Source organism: Nycticebus coucang, chromosome X, assembly GCF_027406575.1.
Source record: "Nycticebus coucang isolate mNycCou1 chromosome X, mNycCou1.pri, whole genome shotgun sequence".
NCBI lineage: Eukaryota > Metazoa > Chordata > Mammalia > Primates > Lorisidae > Nycticebus > Nycticebus coucang.
Genome location: NC_069804.1, coordinates 52,783,260 through 52,803,381, shown reverse-complemented (window position 1 = coordinate 52,803,381; position 20,122 = coordinate 52,783,260). Strand labels below are relative to the sequence as shown.

Sequence of the window (20,122 nt, the reverse complement as noted above, 5' to 3'; positions counted from 1 at the left end):
CAATTGTCAGCTAAAAAAAAAAATCTTTAAAACAGTGGTTCTCAACCTGTGGGTCGTGACCCATAGGAACTGTATTAAAGGACCGCAGCATTAGGAAGGTTGAGAACCACTACTTTAAACCCACCTACAACCTGTAAACTCCCGCTTGCAGACGTCTCACTTTTTTTGTAACTCCACCACCTCAAGCCCATTCGCTCATGGCTTCTTAGGTGTGGCTCTGAGTTATGGTCCTCAAATTGGCTCAGAATAAGCCCCTTTAAATTATTTTGTAGTGCTCGCTTCGGCAGCACATATACTAAAATTGGAAGAATACAGAGAAGATTAGCATGGCCCCTGAGCAAGGATGACACACAAATTCGTGAAGCATTCCATATTTTTGGCGGGTACAAACCCGGTCCGGGCCTGCTAAGCAACAATGACAACTGCAACCAAAATATAGCCGGGCGTTGTGGCGGGCGCCTATAGTCCCAGCTACTTGGGAGGCTGAGGCAAGAGAATCGCTTAAGCCCAAAAGTTGGAGGTTGCTGTGAGCTGTGATGCCACTACACACTACCCAGGGTGACACTTGAGACTCTGTCTTTAAAAAAGTAAATAAATAAAAGTAATAAATTATTTTACAGAGTGTGGCTTCTTTTCTGTGGACACTTGGTCACTGTTTGCCTTGATTTCCCCTCTGTGTCTCTCTCTCTGTCTCTGTCATTCTATCCCTGGCCCCATCAGTATCCCTTTGAGAGCACATGTAGTGAGAATAAGATGGAGCGACACAGCTGGTCTGCTGGGTTTAAGTTCTACATGACCTTTACCTCCTGTCTCCCATTCTTATTATTTTGTAAATTTAGCTCCCACCCTAAAGATGCCCATCTTGAATAGTTTAGGAAAATTGATTTTGGAAATTGACATTTTTTTTTTTTTTGAGACAGATCTCAAGCTGTCACCCTGGGTGGAGTGCTGTGGCATCACAACTCACAGCAACCTCAAACTCTTGGGCTCAAGCGATTCTCTTGCCTCAGCCTCCCAAGTAGCTGGCGCCTGCCACAACACCTGGCTATTTTGTTGTTGTTGTTGTTGCAGTCGTCATTGTTGTTTTAGCTGGCCCAGGCTGGGTTCGAACCTGCCCACCTGGATGTATGTGGTTGGCACCCTACCCACTGAGCTAAGGGCACCACCCTGGAAATTGACTTTTGAATCTGAAATGTTATAATAGATCACTGAGTTTGTGCTGATTATTATTTAAAATAAGGGTTAAAGTCCTTGAAGTTTTATGTATAAAACTGTAATTTTGGAAATAGAAGAACAAAACAGTCTTGGAGTGGCTACTATCACTGTTCTCCAGAATCCAACCCTTATCCAAGCAACCAAATAAAGATTGGTGGACCTATCCCCATCTGTGCTTATTGGCTGACAGTGACAGGCATCCAGACCCTCTTGGTCGATAACTTTTCTTCATCACTCTCTTTACTCCTCATCTATCTGCATCTTCTCATCTCTTTCCAGTCTCTCTGTCTTCACAGACACACACACACACACACTCTTGTCTTCATTATTCCTGCAGAGCTATCTGCAGTCCCTGAGCCTGCTACCAAATCTCAAATCTTCCCTACTTATTCTGAGGCGTATGAGGGAAGAAGAATGATGCTTTAGCCATAACCCTGGAATCAAAGCCGGTTCTCGGCCTAGTCCTGTCTTGCAGTCGCGTGCCTCTTCTTTCCTTTCAACATGACAGATGCCGCTGTGTCCTTCATCAGGGACTTCCTGGCAGGTGGAGTGGCCGCAGCCATCTCCAAGACCGCGGTAGCACCCATCGAGCAAGTCAAGCTGCTGCTGCAGGTACAGCATGCCAGCAAGCAAATCACCGCGGATAAGCAATACAAGGGTATAGACTGCGTGGTCCGTATCCCCAAGGAGCAGAGAGTCCTGTCCTTCTGGCGTGGTAACCTGGCCAATGTCATCAGATACTTCCCCACCCAGGCTCTCAACTCTGCCTTCAAAGATAAATACAAGCAGATCTTCCTGGGTGGTGTGGACAAGAGGACCCAGTTCTGGCGCTACTTTGCAGGGAATTTGGCATCAGGTGGTGCTGCTGGGGCCACATCCCTACGTTCTGTGTACCCTCTTGATTTTGCTCGTACCCGTCTAGCAGCTGATGTGGGTAAAGCTGGAGCGGAAAGGGAATTCAAAGGCCTTGGTGACTGCCTAGTTAAGATCTACAAATCTGATGGGCTTAGGGGCCTGTACCAAGGCTTTAACGTGTCTGTCCAGGGTATTATCATCTACCGAGCTGCCTACTTCGGTATCTGTGACACTGCAAAGGGAATGCTTCCAGATCCCAAGAATACTCACATCATCATCAGTTGGATGATTGCACAGTCTGTCACTGCCGTTGCTGGGTTGACTTCCTATCCATTTGACACTGTTCGCCGTCGCATGATGATGCAGTCAGGGCACAAACAAACTGACATCATGTACACTGGCACTATTGACTGCTGGAGGAAGATCCTTCGTGATGATGGAGGCAAAGCTTTTTTCAAGGGTGCATGGTCCAATGTTCTCAGAGGCATGGGTGGTGCTTTTGTGCTTGTCTTATACCATGAAATCAAGAAGTACACATAAGTTATTTCCTAGTTTCCCCCTGTGAACAGGCATGTTGTATTATATAGCATATCTTGAACATTCTCGACAGGCTAATGGCTATTTATCAATGGTAGCTATTTACTGGTTGAAAATGGGAAGCAATAATATTCATCTGACCAGTTTTCTCTTAAAGCCATTTCCATGATGATGATGCGACTCAATTATATTTTTTATTTCAGTCACTCCTGATGAATAACAAATTTGGAAAAATAAAAATATCTAAAATAAAAAAAAAGAATGATGCTTTAACCAGAAATACAGAACTTTATTTTTTTGAAGTGAAAGGGAGTCCCAGGGAAACTTGCTCTTTTTCCTAAAGTTGGTTCACTGAAAAGATCAACTCACAGTTATAGTAGATTAATAAGAGAAAGGTTTGTTTCCAAATACCATGCGCATGGGGGGGAATCACAAAAATGATTTCCAGAAGTTTCAGTGATAGTGACTTTTAAAGATGCCTTTTAGGAGGGAGGGAGGAGAGAAACTGGAGTGTATAGGTGCAGCAAGTGGTTGCTAAGGGGGGGATGGGTAGATGGAGGGAAACAGATTGATTAGTAAATTAACCTGAGAGACAGGTATTGTGCTTCAAATGACCTTATGGCCAGGTCTATTAGCATGTGATAAGGAGCCCAGAAGCCCCTTTTCTGATTCTAAATCAGGTTACTCAGGTTTTATAGAGGAGGGGCCGGTACTTTCTAATCAAAAATGGCGGGCGGCACCTGTGGCTCAAGGAGTAGTGCGCTGGTCCCATATGCCAAAGGTGGTGAGTTCAAACCCAGCCCTGGCCAAAAAACCAAAATAATAATAATAATAATCATCATCATCATCAAAAATGTCCTTTTCACTGAAAATATTCTTTATACCAAGGAACCACATTTTGGGGCGAAATTTCCTTAGCTCCTTGAGAAGACAGAGTCTCACTCTATTGCCCTGAGTAGAGTGCCATGGCATCATGGTTTAGGGATCATGGGGAAAACCTGCCCTTTTCCCTTGGTTGGTTCGCTGAAAGATCAACTCACAATTACGCTAGATGAATAAGAGAACGGTTTATTTCCAAATACCAGGGGCATAGGGGGAAACCACAAGAATGATTACCCCCACGTCCCAGTGATCAGAGACCTTGATAGATGCCTTTTGGAAGGGGGGCGGAGAATGTGGAAAGTGCAGGTGCAAGAAGTCCTTGCTGGGGGGTGGGTGTAGTTGGATGAAAACAGATTGATTTGTAGACTAACTTGAGAGATAGGTATAGTGCTTCAAATGAAGTTGGAGCCAGGCCTGTTAGCATATAATAAGAAAGTCAGCAACCCCTTTTGATTCCCAATCAGTTTACACAGGTTTTATGTACCTAGAAGAAAGGCCTCTTCCAGTGCTTTCTGATCAGGAATGGCCTTTAATTCAAAATATTCTTTATACCAAGGAATCATATTTTGCAGTGAAATTTCCTTAGCTCCTTTAATAGCTCACAGCAACCTCAAATTCCTGAGCTCATGGGATCCTTTCAGTGAAAAGGCCATTTTTGTTTAGAAAGCACCGGCCCCTCATCAGCCTCCTGAGTAGGTGGGACTATAGGTGCCAACCTATACCCAGCTATTTTTAGAGACTGGGTCTCTCTCTTACTCAGGTTGTCCCCTGAGCTCAAGCAATTGTAGGCATCGTGGCGAAACTTGCTCTATTCCCTTAGGTTAGTTCACTGAAAACATCAACTCACAATTATAGTAGATTAATAAGAGAAAGGTTTATTTCCAACTACCATGCGCCTGGGAGGAACCACAAGAATGATTTCCCAGGGCGGCACCTGTGGCTCAAAGGAGTAGGGCTCCGGCCCCATATGCTGGAGGTGGCGGGTTCAAACCCAGCCCCAGCCAAAAACTGCAAAAAAAAAAGAATGATTTCCCCAAATTTCAGTGATAGTGGCTTTTAAAGATGCCTTTTAGAAGGGAGGGAGGAGAGAAACTGGAAAGTACCTGTGTAGCAAGTGGTTGCTAAGGCGGGATGGGTAGATAGAGGAAAACAGATTCATTTGTAAATTAACCTGAGAAACAGGTATTGTGCTTCAAATGACCTTAGGACCAGGTCTATTAGCATGTGATAAGTCCTTTTCTTTTTTTTCTTTTGAGACGGAGTCTCACTATGTCACGCTGGGTAGAGTGCTTGAAATCATAGCTCACAGCAACCTCAAATTCTTGGGCTTAAGCGATTCTCTTGCCTCAGCCTCCCAAGTAGCTGGGACTACAGACACCCAACGCAACACCCGCCTATTTTTCTCTTGCAGTTGTCATTGTTGCTTAGATGGCCAGGGCTGGGTTCGAACCCGCCACCCTCAGTGTATGTGACTGGCACCGTAACCCTGTACTACGGGCGCCAAGCCCAGATGCTCCTTTTTCTATTCTAAATTAGGTTAGTCAGGTTTTATGGAGGAGAGGCTAGTACTTTGTGATCAAAAATGGCCTTTTAATTTAAAATATTCTTCATACCAAGGAATCATATTTTGGGGTGAAATTTCCTTAGCTCCTTCACAATCCACCTGCCTCTCCATCCCAGAGTGCTAGGATTACCAGCGTAAACCACCATACCAGGCCAATACAGAGATTTTAAAAGGAGATTTTAGCTTCAGGCTATTGCTGTCGAACTATAGCATTTCCAGTGAAGGTGCATCTCTCCCCAGCTTCTCCAATTACTGGTGTTGGGCAGGAATGCAGGTTTAATTCCAAAAAAGAGTAGGGGGAGGGGTTACAGAGATGATTTGTAATACATTTTGCCCTTTTTTCAGGTCCTTACTTCTGTAGGGGTGAAAGGAAATTTGCACCTGCCCCAGAAAGTTCACTGAAAGATCAACTCGCAATTAACACAGATTAGTAAGAGAAATGTTTATTTCCAAATATCAAGCATGTGGAGAGAATATCTTGAAGGAAAGTACTACCAAATCCAAAAAGGGGGGACCAGATATGTAGCAGCACCCCTCGCCCCCTACCATAAGAATGTGACCTTTTGTAACTGTCCTAGGAAATAGCCCCGAGCTGAAGCAGATAACCGGTAACTGGTTCTGAAAGAAAAAAGCTAAGCAAATGTTTAACTGCTGATCTTGTCTTAAGACAGATGAGTAATGAACCAGAGTTCTTCTTATCTGGAAAAGCCCCTATGTCTGCTACCCCTCCCTAAAGCCCCTGCTGTGTCTGCTACCCCTCCCTACTTTGTGGTTTTTGCCTTTATAAGCTTGTAAAACCTGCTGTTCAGAGCTTGACTCCTCGGCTCCTAAAAGAGTTGCGAGGCAAGCCCCAGCATGCTGGAGTAAAATCCTCTTGCTGTTTGCATCAAGCGCCGTCTCTTGCGGTTGATTGGGGTCGTCATCGCTCAGGGCAGAGTGGGGAGTCCTGCCCCAAGTCTTTCAATCTCAATGAAGTTTAGATTTTTTTTGTCTGTCTTTTCGGAGGGGAGGTGAAATGTGGAGTTCCCATAATTCTATTTAGAGGCAATAAATGCTGCTAAGGAAGACAAAAGGAAAAGGGAAACACATTGACTTATAAATAAGTCTCTTTCTAAATTAAACTAACCTGAGAGACAGGTATTATGTTTTAAATGACTTGGGCTAAGTCCACTAGGATTCTTTATCATTATTATTATTATTATTTATTAAATCATAACTTTGTACATCGATGCATTTATGGGGTTCAGGATATCCACTAAGATTCTTTTTATTTATTTATTTATTTATTTTTTTGAGACAAAGCCTCAAGCTGTCACCCTGGGTAGAGTGTATGGCATCACAGCTCACAGCAACCTCCACCTCCTGGGCTCGAGCAATTCTCCTGCCTCCACCTCCCAAGTAGCTGGGACTACAGGCACCTGCCACAACACCCGGCTATTTTTTGGTTGCAGCCATCGTTGTTTGGCAGGCCCAGGCTGGATTCGAACCAGTCAGCTCAGGTGTATATGGCTGACGCCTTAGCTGCTTGAGCCACAGACACCGAACCTCCACCAAGATTCTTGGGGGTTTTTTTGGAGAGAGAGTTTCACTCTTGTTGTCCAGATTAGAGTGCCATGGCATCAGCCTAGCTTACAGCAACCTCAAACTCCAGAGGTCAAGCGATCCTCCTGCCTCAGTCTCCAGAGTAGCTGTGACTATAGGCGCCCACCACCATGACCAGCTAATGTTTCTTTTTTTTTTTATTTTCGACGCTTAGACAGGCGTAGCCCCAGAAGGAACCGGGGGCACAAGTGCGTTCATATCGATGATCAATGTGTCCTGCAATTCACATTAATTCTTGCAGCTAGCTGCATTCTTCATCGACACATGGCTAAGAGTCACAGAGTGGACTGCGCAGGCCCACTCAGGCCACCTAATTTTTCTTTTTTTTTTTTTTTTTTACTAGAGAGGGCGTCTCATTCGTTCTCTTGCTGGTCTCAAACTCTTGACCTCAAGCAGTTCTCCAGCCTCAGCCTCCCAGAGTGCTAGGATGCATTCTTTTTTTTTTTTTTTTTTTTTTTTTTGCAGTGTTTGGCCAGGGCCAGGTTTGAACCTGCCACCTCCGGTATATGGGCCCAAGTTAGGGCACCACCCTAACTAGGATGCATTCTTGATTTTCTTTCTTTCTTTCTGTTAGAGTGAAAGAGATGTTAATGTGGTCTTCATACCATCTGTATATGATATGGAAATGTTAAAAGAGCAAGTTTGACTTCACTTTACCGTTCACTCCCTTTCTGTTACATTCCATTACCTTCAAAACTGGTTTCTTGTGTGGCGCCTGTGGCTCAAAGGAGTAGGGCGCTGGCCCCATATGCCGGAGGTAGTGGGTTCAAACCCAGCCCCGGCCAAACACTACAAAAAAATTCCAAAACTGGTGAATGCGACCCTCACCTGTAAGCCCCCCTCCCTACATTTCCTTAGGACATTGTAGATTATAGCTGCTTTGTTAAGAAAAAATTACTAGGGGCGGTGCCAGTGGCTCAAAGGGGTAGGGCACCAGCCCCATATGCTGGAGGTGGCGGGTTCAAATCCAGCCCTGGCCAAAAACTGCAAAAAAAAAAAAAAAAAATTACTAATAGCTCTCATGATCTTGGTATTGTGTAAACCACCCTACCTGCTGTTTTCACTTCAGTAACTATGCTTGCTGGCAACCCTGGAAAATGTTGCCTTATAAAAACCAGAGCCTTAGCTCGGTGCCTGTGGCTCAAGCGGCTAAGGCGCTAGCCACATACACCTGAGCTGGGGGGTTCAAATCCAGCCCGGGGCCGCCAAACAACAATAAAAGCTGTAACCAAAAAATAGCCAGGCATTGTGGTGGGTGCCTACAGCCCCAGCTACTTGGGAGGCAAAGGCAGGAGAATTGCTGAGCCCAGGAGTTGGCGGTTGCTGTGAGCTATGATGTCATAGCACTCTACCCAGGGCAAAAGCTTGAGGCTCTGTCTCAAAAAAAAAAAAGAGGGGCAGCGTCTGTGGCTCAGTCGGTAAGGCGCCGGCCCCATATACCGAGGGTGGCAGGTTCAAACCTGGCCCCGGCTGAACTGCAACAAAAAAAAATAGCCGGGCGTTGTGGCGGGCGCCTGTAGTCCCAGCTACTCGGGAGGCTGAGGCAAGAGAATCGCTTAAGCCCAGGAGTTGGAGGTTGCTGTGAGCTGTGTGATGCCACGGGATGCCACGGCACTCTACCGAGGGCCATAAAGTGAGACTCTGTCTCTACAAAAAAAAAAAAAAAAGAGCCTTGGGCGGCACCTGTGGCTCAGTGGATAGGCTGCCGGCCCCATAACCAAGGGTGGCGGGTTCAACCCCAGCCCTGGCCAAACTGCAACAAAAAAAATGGCCGGGCGTTGTGGCAGGCGCCTGTAGACCCAGCTATTCAGGAGGCTGAGGCAAGAGAATCACTTAAGCCTGGGAGTTGGAGGTTGCTGTGAGCTGTGTGATGCCACAGCACTCTACAGAGGGATATACAGTGAGACTCTGTCTCTACAAAAAAAAAAAAAAAAAAGAAAGAAAGAAAGAAAAGAAAGAAAAACCAGAGCCTCAGACAACACGGGGCTGCTCTCAGAAACCCCACGCTGGGACATTGAGGCAGTCGCTGGCCGACTCTTTAAAATAAAAAGACTCCTCTTTAAATTCGACTTGTCTGGTGGTGTGGTCTTTGAGAGACTCCTGGGCATAACATTTCTTTCTTTCTCTCTCTCTCTCTCCCTCTCTCTCTGTCTCTCTCTCTCCCTCCCTCTTTCTTTTTTTTTTTTTTTTTTTTTTTGTAGAGACAGAGTCTCACTGTACCGCCCTTGGTAGAGTGCCGTGGCGTCACCCGGCTCACAGCAACCTCTAACTCCTGGGCTTACGCGATTCTCTTGCCTCAGCCTCCCGAGTAGCTGGGACTACAGGCGCCTGCCACAACGCCCGGCTATTTTTCCGTTGCAGTTTGGCCGGGGCTGGGCTTGAACCCGCCACCCTCGGCATATGGGGCCGGCGCCCTACCCGCTGAGCCACAGGTGCCGCCCATCCCTCCCTCTTTCTTTTCTTTAGAATCTCTCACTATCTTCCCCAGACTAGAGTGCCCTGGCTTCGGTCTAGCTCACAGAACTTCAAATTCCCGGGCCCCAGTAATCCTCCTGCCTCAGCCTCCTGAATAGCATCTGGTGTTGCAGGATGATAAGGCCCAGTGGAGAAAAAGAGCACCCAAACACCATCCATGTTTATAAGAGGAAGGGCTTTATTTTGGCTGGCAGAGTGAGCCATAGAAGAATTCAAAATGGCCACACTCCCTGACTGGCTCAGTCTTCTCCTTTTTATCCCCAATCAAAAAGTTCCAGCCCAGGCTCGGCACCCATAGCACAGTGGTTACAGTGCCAGCCACATACACCAAGGGTAGCAGGTCGGAACCCAGCCCAGATCAGCTGAAACAATGACAACTGCAACAAAAAAATTGCTGGGCGTTGTGGTGGGCGCCTGTAGTCCCGGCTACTTGGGAGGCTGAGGCAAGAGAATTGCTTAAGCCCAAGAATTGCAGGTAGTTGTGAGCTGTGATGCTACAGCACTCTATGGAGGGCAACATAGTGAGACTCTGTCTCAAAAGAAAAAAAAAAACGTTCCAGCCCCCAGGTACCTTTCTCCTTGGTCAGTTTGAATCAACCTGGAGAAGTGGGCTTGGGCTTTTACAGAAACTTGGGCTTTCACAGAAGCAGAAGCAAGCATCAGCCTCTAGGTCCCAGGAAGTTTTTACAAATTCCTAAGAGCTGAGTCACCACAGGGAGAACCTTGCAGGTTTATCCTTAGGGTCTCTTTTAGAAGGCGTCTATTCTCTTGGACCTTTCTTTTTCCAGGTAACCTCTCTTACTGGGACTATAGGCACTTACCACAATGCCCTGCTAATTTATTTTTAGTAGCGAAGAGGTCTTGCTCTTGCTCAGGTTGGTCTTAAACTCCTGAGCTCAAGCAATACTCCTGTCTGGGCCTCCCAGAGTGCTAGGGATACAGACATGAGCCACCTGGCCCAGCCAATTCTTGATTTTTTTTTGTTTTTGTAGCCATTTTATCACCCTCGATAGAGTGACGGAGTGTCACACAGCTCACAGCAACCTCCAACTCCAGGGCTTAGGCGATTCTCCTGCCTCACTTCCGCCCCCCCTTCCCCCCCCAGTAGCTGGGACTACAGGCGCCCACCACAAAGCCCAGCTATTTTTTTGTTGCAGTTTGGCCAAGACTGGGCCTGAACCCACCACCCTTGGTATATGGGGCCAGCACCCTACCCACTGAGCCACAGGCATGCCCCAATTCTTGATTTTCTTTACTACAATATATCGAGATAATGGAGAAAGGAAGGGAAGTCCATTGACCCTTTTGATCTTTTGATCAGGTCTGTCAGGTTTATGCAAGCCTCTTCCAGGAGCCTTTGAATCTCTAAGAGCCTTTAATTCAAAATATGCTTTTTATTTTTTTCCTTGAGACAGAATTTTATTATGTCGCCCTCGGTAGACAGCAACCTCCAGCTCTTGGGCTTAGGTGATTCTCCTGCCTCAGTCTCCTGAGTAGCTGGGACTACAGGCGCCCGCCACAACAGCCGACTATTTTTTTGTTGCAGTTTGGCCAGGGTCAGGTTTGAACCCACCACCATCCATATATGGGGCCGATGCCTTACTCACTCAGCCACAGGCACCACCTCCGGCTATTTTTTTGTTGTAGTCATTGTTGTTTTAGCAGGCCCAGCTGGGTTCAAACCCTCCAGCCCTGGTATATGTGACTGGTGCCCTAACTATGAGCTACGGGCGCTGAGCCAATTCAAAATATTCTTTATACCAAGGAATCATATTTTGGAGTGAAGTATCCTGAGATCCTTCATTTCTGTTACAAGCCCAGCTGAGCCATTCTGAACCCCAGGACCCAGATTGTCCCTCTGTGACATCCTTCTCATGTCCTGCATCTGCTTATCAGGCCCCACTCAGCATGATCCATGCCTGTCCTGTGCACTATACCTTGACTTTCCCTAGGGCAAGTGCTGTCTGCTGCCCATAAGAAAGCACACGTAGTGAGGATAAGATGGAGTCAGGCAGGTGAGGGCTACATTACACAGCTGTTCTGGTCAGTTTAGGTCCTCCTGTTTGACCTTTACTCCCTGTCTCCCCTTCTTACTGTTTTATAAATTTAGCTCCCACCCTAAGCATTCATATCTTGAGTAGTTTAGGTGGATTGATTTAGGAGATTAACTTTTGAATCAGAATGTTGTAATAAGCTACTGAGTTATGCTATTATTTGGATAAAGGATTGTTGTGGTCTTTGCTTTGAATTTTTATGTATAAAACTGATTTTGGAAATGGAAGAACCAAACCATCTTGGAGAGATTACTCTCACTGTTCTCCAGAATTGCTGGCCTTCTGACAAATAAAACTTGGTGGACCTATCCCCATCTCTGCATATTTGCTGATAGTGACAGGCAGCCAGATCCTCTTGTCCCATTACATAACCAGCACTCAGAACAAAATACAGGCAGGCACAGGTTATGAACAAGATAGGTTCTATAGATTTGTTCTTAAGTTGACTTTGTATGTAAGTTGGAACAGGTACATTTATCTATTACCTATAATAACCTTCATTCGTAAGGGCAAGTCATGTTGTTTATAAATCAGGGACTGCCTGTACCGGACGTTTTTATCCATCACAGAAGCTCCCTCATGCCGCTTTGCAGTGGATACATGTACTCTCAAAAGTTAACCACTTCTTGATTTTGTTTCTTTGTTTTTCTGGGGGAAGGGGTTGTTGTTTTTTGTTTTTTTGCAGTTTTTGGCCGGGGCTGGGTATGAACCAACCACCTCTGGTATATGGGACCAGCGCCCTACTCCTTTGAGCCATAGGAGCCACCCCTGGGGTTGTTGTTTTATTTGAGACAGAGTCTCACTCTGTTGCCCTGGGTAGAGTGCCATGGTATCAGCCTAGTTCATAGCAACCTGAGTCTCTTGGGCTCAAATGATCCTCTTGGCTCAGTCTCCCAAGTAGCTGGGACTACAAGCCCCCACCACAGTACCCAACTAGTTTTTCTTTTTCTTTTTTTTATGTTATTCAAATTAATATGAGGGTACAATTTTTAGTTTACGTTGTTCTCACTTCCAGGGTAAAGTTTCATTTGTAGAAGAGCCCCTAACCCAGGGGCTGTGTTATACACCTTCACAATGTGCTCATTACAGGGATCCTTCCTCATGCCCTCCCTCATTCTGCCATACATCCTTCCCCCTCCCCGCTCCAGTTTCCCTCTACTCTTCTCCCCCTTCCCCCCCACCCCCGCAAGTGAACTATAATAGTGTTTTATTGAGGCCGAACTCAGTGGCTCACACCTGTAATCCTAGCACTCTGGGAAGACGAGGCAGATGGACAGCTTGAGCTCATGGGTTCAAGACCAGCCCCAGCAAAAAGCAAGACCCCATCTCTACTAAAAATAGAAAAACTGAGGAAAGAAGGATCCCTTGAGCCCAAGAGTTGAAGGTTGCTGTGAGCTATGACACCATGGCACTCTACCCAGGGCAACAGCTTGAGACCGTCTCAAAAAAAAAAAAAAAAAGTGTCATATTGTTCTTATGAACATGTAATTGTTTATATATTGATTTCATATTAGTATGGAGTACATTGAATGTTTATTTTTCCATTCTTCATATACTTTACTAAGAAGAATGCATTTCAACTCCATCCACATGTAAAAGATGTAAACTCTCCATCTTTTTTGTTTTTTTTTTTTAGAGACAGAGTCTCACTTTGTAGCCCTTGGTAGAGTGCTGTGGCATCACACTGCTCACAGTAACCTCCAACTCCTGGGCCAAGGCTATTCTCTTGCCTCAGCCTCCCAAGTAGCTGGGATTATAGGTGCCCACCACAATGCCTGGCTATTTTGTTGTTGGTGGTGGTGGTGGTGGTGGTTGTGTTTTTTTTTATTAAGTCATTTGTACATAGATCATAAATACATTTATGCCATTATGGAATTCAGTGTGTTGATTATTCGTACAAATTAGAGTGCTTACATTCTACTAATCAACATAGCCTTCACCTCATTTACCCAATGACAACATTAAGACATTTGTGTTCTACATCTGATACATCCAACTTGTACTTGCAATATGCTCCATAAGTGTGCTCCCCCTACTAACCCTCCCTCTATTGACCCACCCCACTCCCTTCCACTCTCTCTCCCCTTCCCTCCTTCATCCTAGGCTATAGTTGTGTTTCATTTTTCATATACAAGTGTGAGTGATTATAAATAGGTTTCACAGTAGTACTGAGTACATTGGATATTTTTTCCATTCCTGAGATATTTTACTAAGAAAAATATTTTCCAGCTCTATCGATGTAAACATAAAAGAGGTAAAGTCCCCATTTTTTTAATGCTGCATAGTATTCCATGTATACATATACCACAATTTATTAATCCATTCATGGGTCGATGGACACTTGGGCTTCTTCCATGACTTGGCAATTATGAATTGAGCTGCAATGAACAATCTGGTGCAAATATCTTTATTGCCAAATGATTTTTGGTCCTTCAGATATACACCTAGAAGAGGAATTGCAGGATCAAATGGCAGATCTACATTTAGATCCCTGAGTGTTCTCCAAACTTCCTTCCAAAAGGAACATACAAGCTTGCATTCCCAACAGCAGTGCAGAAGTGTTCCCTTTTCTCCACATCCATGCCAACGTCTGTAGTTTTGGGATTTTGTGATGTGGGCTACTCTTACTGGGGTTAGATGGTATCTCAGAGTAATTTGGGTTTGCATTTCTCTGATGATTAAAGATGATGAGGATTTTTTCATGTGTCTGTAGACCATGCACCTGTCTTCTTCAGAGAAGCTTCTGTTCAGGTCTCTTGCCCACAGTGAAATGGGATCACTTGTTTTTTTCTTAGTAATAAGTTTGAGTTCTCTGTAGATTCTGGTTATTAGACATTTGTCGGAAATATAACTTGCAAAAATCCTCTCCCATTATGAGGGCTGTCTATTTGCTTTACTTAGTGTGTTCTTGAGAGTGCAGAAGCTTTTTAATTTGATCAAATCCCAGTAATGTATTTTTGATGTTGATTTCATTGCCTAGGGTGTCCTCCTCATAAAGTATTCTCCCAGGCCAATTTCTTCAAGCGTTTCCCCTCACTCTCTCTAAGAATTTTTATTGTTTCATGTTTTAAGTTTAAGTCCTTTTACCAGTGAGAGTCAATTTTTGTTAGAGGAGAAAGGTATGGGTCCAGTTTCAGTCTTCTACTAGCCAATTCACCCAGCACCATTTGTTGAATAGGGAATCTTTCCCCCAATTTATATTTTTAATAGGCTTATCAAAAATCAAACGATGGGGCGGAGCCTGTGGCTCAAGGAGTAGGGCGCTGGTCCCATATGCCGGAGGTGGCGGGTTCAAACCCAGCCCTGGCCAAAAAAAAAAAATCAAACGATGATAAGTGTCTGGCTTCACCTCTTGGTCTTCAGTTCTGTTCCGTTAATCTACCTCTCTATTTTTGTGCCACTACCATCCTGTTTTGATCACTATCGGTGTATAGTATAGTCTGAAGTCTGGAAGCGTGATTCCTCCTGATTTGTTTTTATTTCTGAGTAATGTCCTGGCTATTCAAGTTTTTTTCTGTTTCCATATAAAATGAAGTACTAATTTTTCCAGGTCTTTAAAGTATGACAGAGGTGCTTTAATAGGGATCGCATTAAATCTGTAGATTGCTTTAGGTAGTATAGACATTTTAACAATGTTGATTCTTCCCAGCATGAGCATGGTATATTTTTCCATTTGTTAACATATTCAGCTATTTCTTATCCCAGAATTTCATAGTTCTCTTTATAGACATCTTTCACATCCTTAGATAGACTCCCAGATATTTCATTTTCTTTGGCACTATTGTAAAGGGAATAGAGTCCATGGTTGTCTTTTCCCCTTGACTATTGTTGACTATTGTATACATTAAGGCTACAGATTTGTGAGTGTTAATTTTATATCATGAGAAGTTGCTGTATTCCTTGATCACTTCTAGGAGTTTTGTAGTTGATTCCCTGGGGTTTTCCAGATGTATAATCATATCGTCTGCAAAGAGTGACAGTTTGATCTCCTCTGGTCCTATTTGGATCCCATTGATTGCCTTCTCTTGCCTAATTGAAGTGGCCAAGACTTCCATTGCAACGTTAAAAAGCAGTGGAGACAGTAGGCATCCTTGCCTGGTTCCTGATCTGAGTGGAAATGATTTCGATTTTACTCCATTTAATATGATATTGGCTGTGGGTTTGCTATAGATGCCCTCTATCAGTTTAAGAAATGTTCCTTCTATACCTATTTTCTTAAGCGTTCTGATCAAGAAAGGATGCTGGATATTGTCAAAAGCCTTTTCTTCATCAATTGAGAGAATCGTATGGTCTTTATTTTTTAATTTGTTTATGTGATGTATTATATTTATGGATTTACGTATATTGAACCGTCCTTGGGACTCGGAGATGAAACCCACCTGATTGTGATGCATAATTTGTTCAATATGTTGTTGGATTCTGTTTGCTAGGATCTTGCATCAATATTCATTAGAGATATTGATGTATAATTTTCTTTCTTTTCTTTCCTTTTCTTTTTTTTCTTTGCAATTTTTGGCTGGGGCTGGGTTTGAACCCACCACCTCTGGAATATGGGGCCAGTGCCCTACTCCTCTGAGCCACAGGCACTGCCCCAGTGTATAATTTTCTTTTCTTGCTGAGTCTTTTCCTGGTTTGGGTATCAGGGTGATATTTGCTTCATAGAATGTGTTGGGAAGTATTCCTTCTTTTTCTATGTTTTGGAAAAGGTTAAGTAATATAGGTACTAGCTCCTCTTTAAAGGTTTGATAGAATTCTGGGATGGCACCTGTGGCTCAGTGAGTGGGGCGCTGGTCCCATATGCCAAGGGTGGCAGGTTCAAACCCAGCCCCAGCCAAACTGCAACAACAAAAAAAAAAGAAAAGTTTGGTAGAATTGTGATGTGAAGCCATCAGGTCCCGGGCTTTTCTTTGGGGGGAGATTTCTTATAGTTGATACTATTTCAGAAGTTGTTATAGCCTTGTTCAACATTTCCACTTCTTTCTGGCTAAGTCTAGGAGGGTGTCATGTTTCCAAGTATTGATCTATTTCCTTCAGATTTTCATACTTCTGAGAATAGAGTTTTATGTAACATTAATTACGAGTTTGTTGAATTTCTGAGGAGTCTGTTGTTATTTGGCCTTTATCATTTCTGATTGATGAAATTAGGGATTTTACTCTTCTACTTCTGGTTAGGTTAGCCAAAGGTTTATCTATTTTATTGACCTTTTCAAAAAACCAACTCTTTGATTGGTTGATCTGTTGTATGATTCTTTTGTTTTCAAATTCATTTAGTTCTGCTCTAATTTTAGTTATTTCTTTTCTTCTGCTTGGTTTAGGGTTGGAATGTTCTTCCTTTTCCAGTTCCTCAAGATGTCCAATTAAGTTGTTGACTTCCTCTCTTTCCGTTCTCTTGAGGAAGGCTTGCAACACTATAAATTTCCCTCTCAGGACTGCCTTTGTGGTATCCTAGAGGTTCTGATAGTTCGTGTCTTCATTATTGTTTTGTTCCAAAAATTTGGTAATTTCCTTCTTAATCTCATCTATGACCCAGCTATCACTCAGCATGAGGTTATTTAGTTTCCATGTTTTTGTATGTGTATGCAGATTTCTGTTGTTACTGAGTTCAACTTTTCTTCCATGATGGTCTGAGAAAATACAAGCAATGATTTCTATTCTTTTAAATTTGCTGAGGTTAGACTTGTGACCTAAGATGTGATCAATTTTGGAGGATGATCCATGGGCTGATGTAAAGAATGTGTATTCAATTTTGTTAGGATGAAATGTTCTGTAGATGTCTGTTAGATGCAAATGTTGAATGGTTAAGTTTAAGTCCAAAATTTCTTTGCTTAGCTTCTTTTTGGAGGATCTAGCCAACACTGCCAAAGGAGTGTTAAAATCTCTGACGATTATGGTGCTGGAGGAAATCAAGTTGCTCATGTATGTTAGAGTCTCTCTTATAAATTGAGGTGCACTCTGGTTGGGTGCATAAATGTTGATAATTGAAATTTCATCATGTTGAGTGTTGCCCTTAACAAATATGAAGTGACCATCCCTATCTTTCCTTACATTTGTTGGTTTAAAGCCTATTGTGTCTGTGAATAAAATTGCAACACCTGCTTTTTTCTGATTTCCATTTGCCTGAATTATAGATGACCATCCCTTCACCCTGAGTCTATGTTTATCTTTTAAGGTAAGGGGAGATTCTGGAATGCCGCAGATGTCTGGCCTAAGTTTTTATATCCAGTCAGCCAACCTGTGCCTCTTTACAGGGCAATTTAACTCATTCACATTAATTGGAGTATTGATAAGCCAGATAGTATTTTGGGTATCGAGTTTTTCAGAAGTCCAGTGGACATTTTTAATCCTTTCACCACTGTGGAAGTTGGAATTTAAGCAAAGGTTTCTGAGTGATTTTACTTTGGTGGTGGAGAATTATGCTGTTCATTATGGAGGACAGATCTGAGAATATCCTGGAGAGCTGGTTTGGTTATGGCAAATTTCTTCAACATGTGAATGTCATTAAAGTATTTAATTTCTCCATCATAAATGAAACTCAGTTTAGCTGGATACAGGATCCGGGGTTGAAAGTTATTTTGTTTAAGGAGATTAAAGGTCAATGACCACCCTCTTCTAGCTTGAAAGGTTTCAGCAGAGAGATCTGCAGTCATTCCAATGTTCTTCCCCTTGTAGGCTATGGTTTTCTTCCATCAGGCTGCTTGCAGAATTTTCTCCTTCATATAAACTTTGGCAAAGCTAATTATGATGTGTCTGTGAGAATTTTTATATGGATTGAGTCGTGCCAGTGCTCTGAAAATATCTGCCATCTGAATTTCAGAATCACTTGGCATGTCTGAAAAATTCTTTTTGATTATTTCATGAAGTAAAGCATCTGTATCCTTTGCAGCAACTTCATCACCTTTAGGTATTCCTATAAGGTGAATATTAGATCTCTTTGAATTATTCCCAGAAGTCTCTGAGGGAATGATCTGTTTCTGTTCACCACTTTTTTCCCTCTTTGAATATTTGAGAGCATTCAAAAGCTTTGTTTTCAATGTCAGAGATCCTTTCTGCCTGCTCCATTCTGTTACTGAGGGATTCTACTGTATTTCTCAGATTTTTGAGGACTACAGTTCTTGCCTCCATGTATCAAAATCTTTGGCAATTTTGTCTTTGAATTTGTGAATTCTTGAGACATCTTTTTAATTACTCTTTGACATTCTAATTCCATCTTTACCTCCATTCTATTGATCTTATTTGCTATCCAAATTCTGAACACAATTTCTGACATCTCATCCATTTTTTTATGAATGGGATCTTGTGCTGTGTCTGCCATATCAATCCTTGGGGGAGTTGATCTACTATGATTATTCATGTTGCCAGAGTTTTTCCACTGATTCCCACCTAATGATTGTTTTTCACTGTTGGCGAGATGGGCAGGTAAAGTGAAATTGGATTGGGAGTTACTGGAGTTGTGGATAACCAGCCCTTTGTCAAAGATCTTGGACTGATGGGGCAGGGAAAAGATGGCTGACTGAAGCCAGCTTTCCACAGAGGCTCCTGTCAAGAAGGAGAGTTAAAGGACAGAAATTTAGCAAGTAACCTGGTGGATTACAGCTGCGCCAAGAGAGAAGGTTGAGGAATGCACATCAACCCTGCTGAGGCGAGCTGCGACCCCAAGGATACAAACAAAAGGTACAAAATCCATCACCAAGCAGACGGTAGTCCCCTCCCCCATGAGAATGGCCTGGAGTACCCCATCAACAAATGAGCACAGTTCCAAAATCCTCCCATTATACTCCATGGGAGAGACCCTCTATAAAATGGACCTACTTCCCCTACTAGGGTGCAATGATGCTCTCCTGCGAGGCATAAAACCGTGTAAAACTGTATATATTCTCTACCAGCAATTCTGAGCTCCCAGCACTCCCTTCCACTCTCACTCTGATGTCTGGAGGCCTGTCCTCCAGGAGTCCAGATTCTTGGGTGTTTTCTCAAGAGGTGTGACAGGGCCTAGACTGCTGCTGGTCAGTGCTAATTCTGCAGCACGGGAGGGAGGAGAGGATGGTCGGCTGAGAGGGAACCACACAGGAGTGACAATGCCCCAAGGCGCAGAGCAGTAGCCATTTTTGGCAACAATAGGGCTCACCCCTGGATATTCCAGAGTCACACCCGCTGTCTCTCTGGGCAATCAGAGGAGGCTGGGCATCTTCTCCAGTGGCAACCACCAGCGGAACAGATCTGGGACAGAAACACAGGCCCCGTGAGTAAAGGGTTTGCCTGAGGTGGTACCAGCCTGGGTGGAGCACGGGAACTAGAAAACTCACATGCTGTACCGGCTGATTCCCAGGGCAGGGTTGACCCAGAGGACTGCTTTACTGAGCCTAATATGCACCCGACCCTCAGGGGATCATCAGCCTAGACAAAGGAGGGCAGGAGGCTAGAACTGACAGCTAAACATACTGCAAATACAAACCTGCAGCAGCAAAGACAGGGCCTGAGGTACAGGTTCTGTGAACTCAAAACACACTTCTCTTCTGCAGGAGAATTTACCCAGGACAGAAACAAATTCCACAAAGGTGTTCTGTTCTGTCAGTAACATCAATCAGGGGTGGGGCTGGAATTGAGTGAACAGCCCCAGCCTCCATCAAGTGCCCATGGTTGTCAGGACTCACCTCCCCCTGCCAGAAAGTGGGAGAGAGCAGCAACCTGGCAGAGGAGACATAGATCTCCTTGTGATTCAGGCAGGTGCAAACCGCTGGAGTATCTGCTCATTGGAGTCAACTGGGTCACAGCCCTGCGGGGTTATCAGTGACTGGGTGTAACAGAGGTACAAGGTGGGGAAGGAGGCATCAACCTTCCCAGACTAATCTGTTTGCTGGGTGGGTCCTCCTGACCTCACAGAGCACCAAACCAAGTCATATATGAGTTGTTACCAGACCCCTGCGATCTAGTTGCCAGA

General features: G+C 44.0%; 1 protein-coding gene and 1 non-coding gene across 2 annotated transcripts; both read left to right on the top strand.

Moving 5' to 3' along the window:
- The first annotated feature begins 271 nt into the window (after window positions 1–271).
- LOC128578647 (U6 spliceosomal RNA) lies at window positions 272–378 on the top strand. Its single transcript, XR_008377786.1, has one exon. It is a non-coding gene; the product is annotated as a U6 spliceosomal RNA (small nuclear RNA).
- Window positions 379–1,700: 1,322 nt separating this feature from the next.
- LOC128577489 (ADP/ATP translocase 2-like) lies at window positions 1,701–2,824 on the top strand. The gene has a single exon (XM_053579727.1). It carries the CDS (start codon window positions 1,717–1,719, stop codon window positions 2,608–2,610), a length of 894 nt encoding a protein of 297 aa, XP_053435702.1. The 5' UTR covers window positions 1,701–1,716; the 3' UTR covers window positions 2,611–2,824.
- The last annotated feature ends 17,298 nt before the right edge of the window (window positions 2,825–20,122 follow it).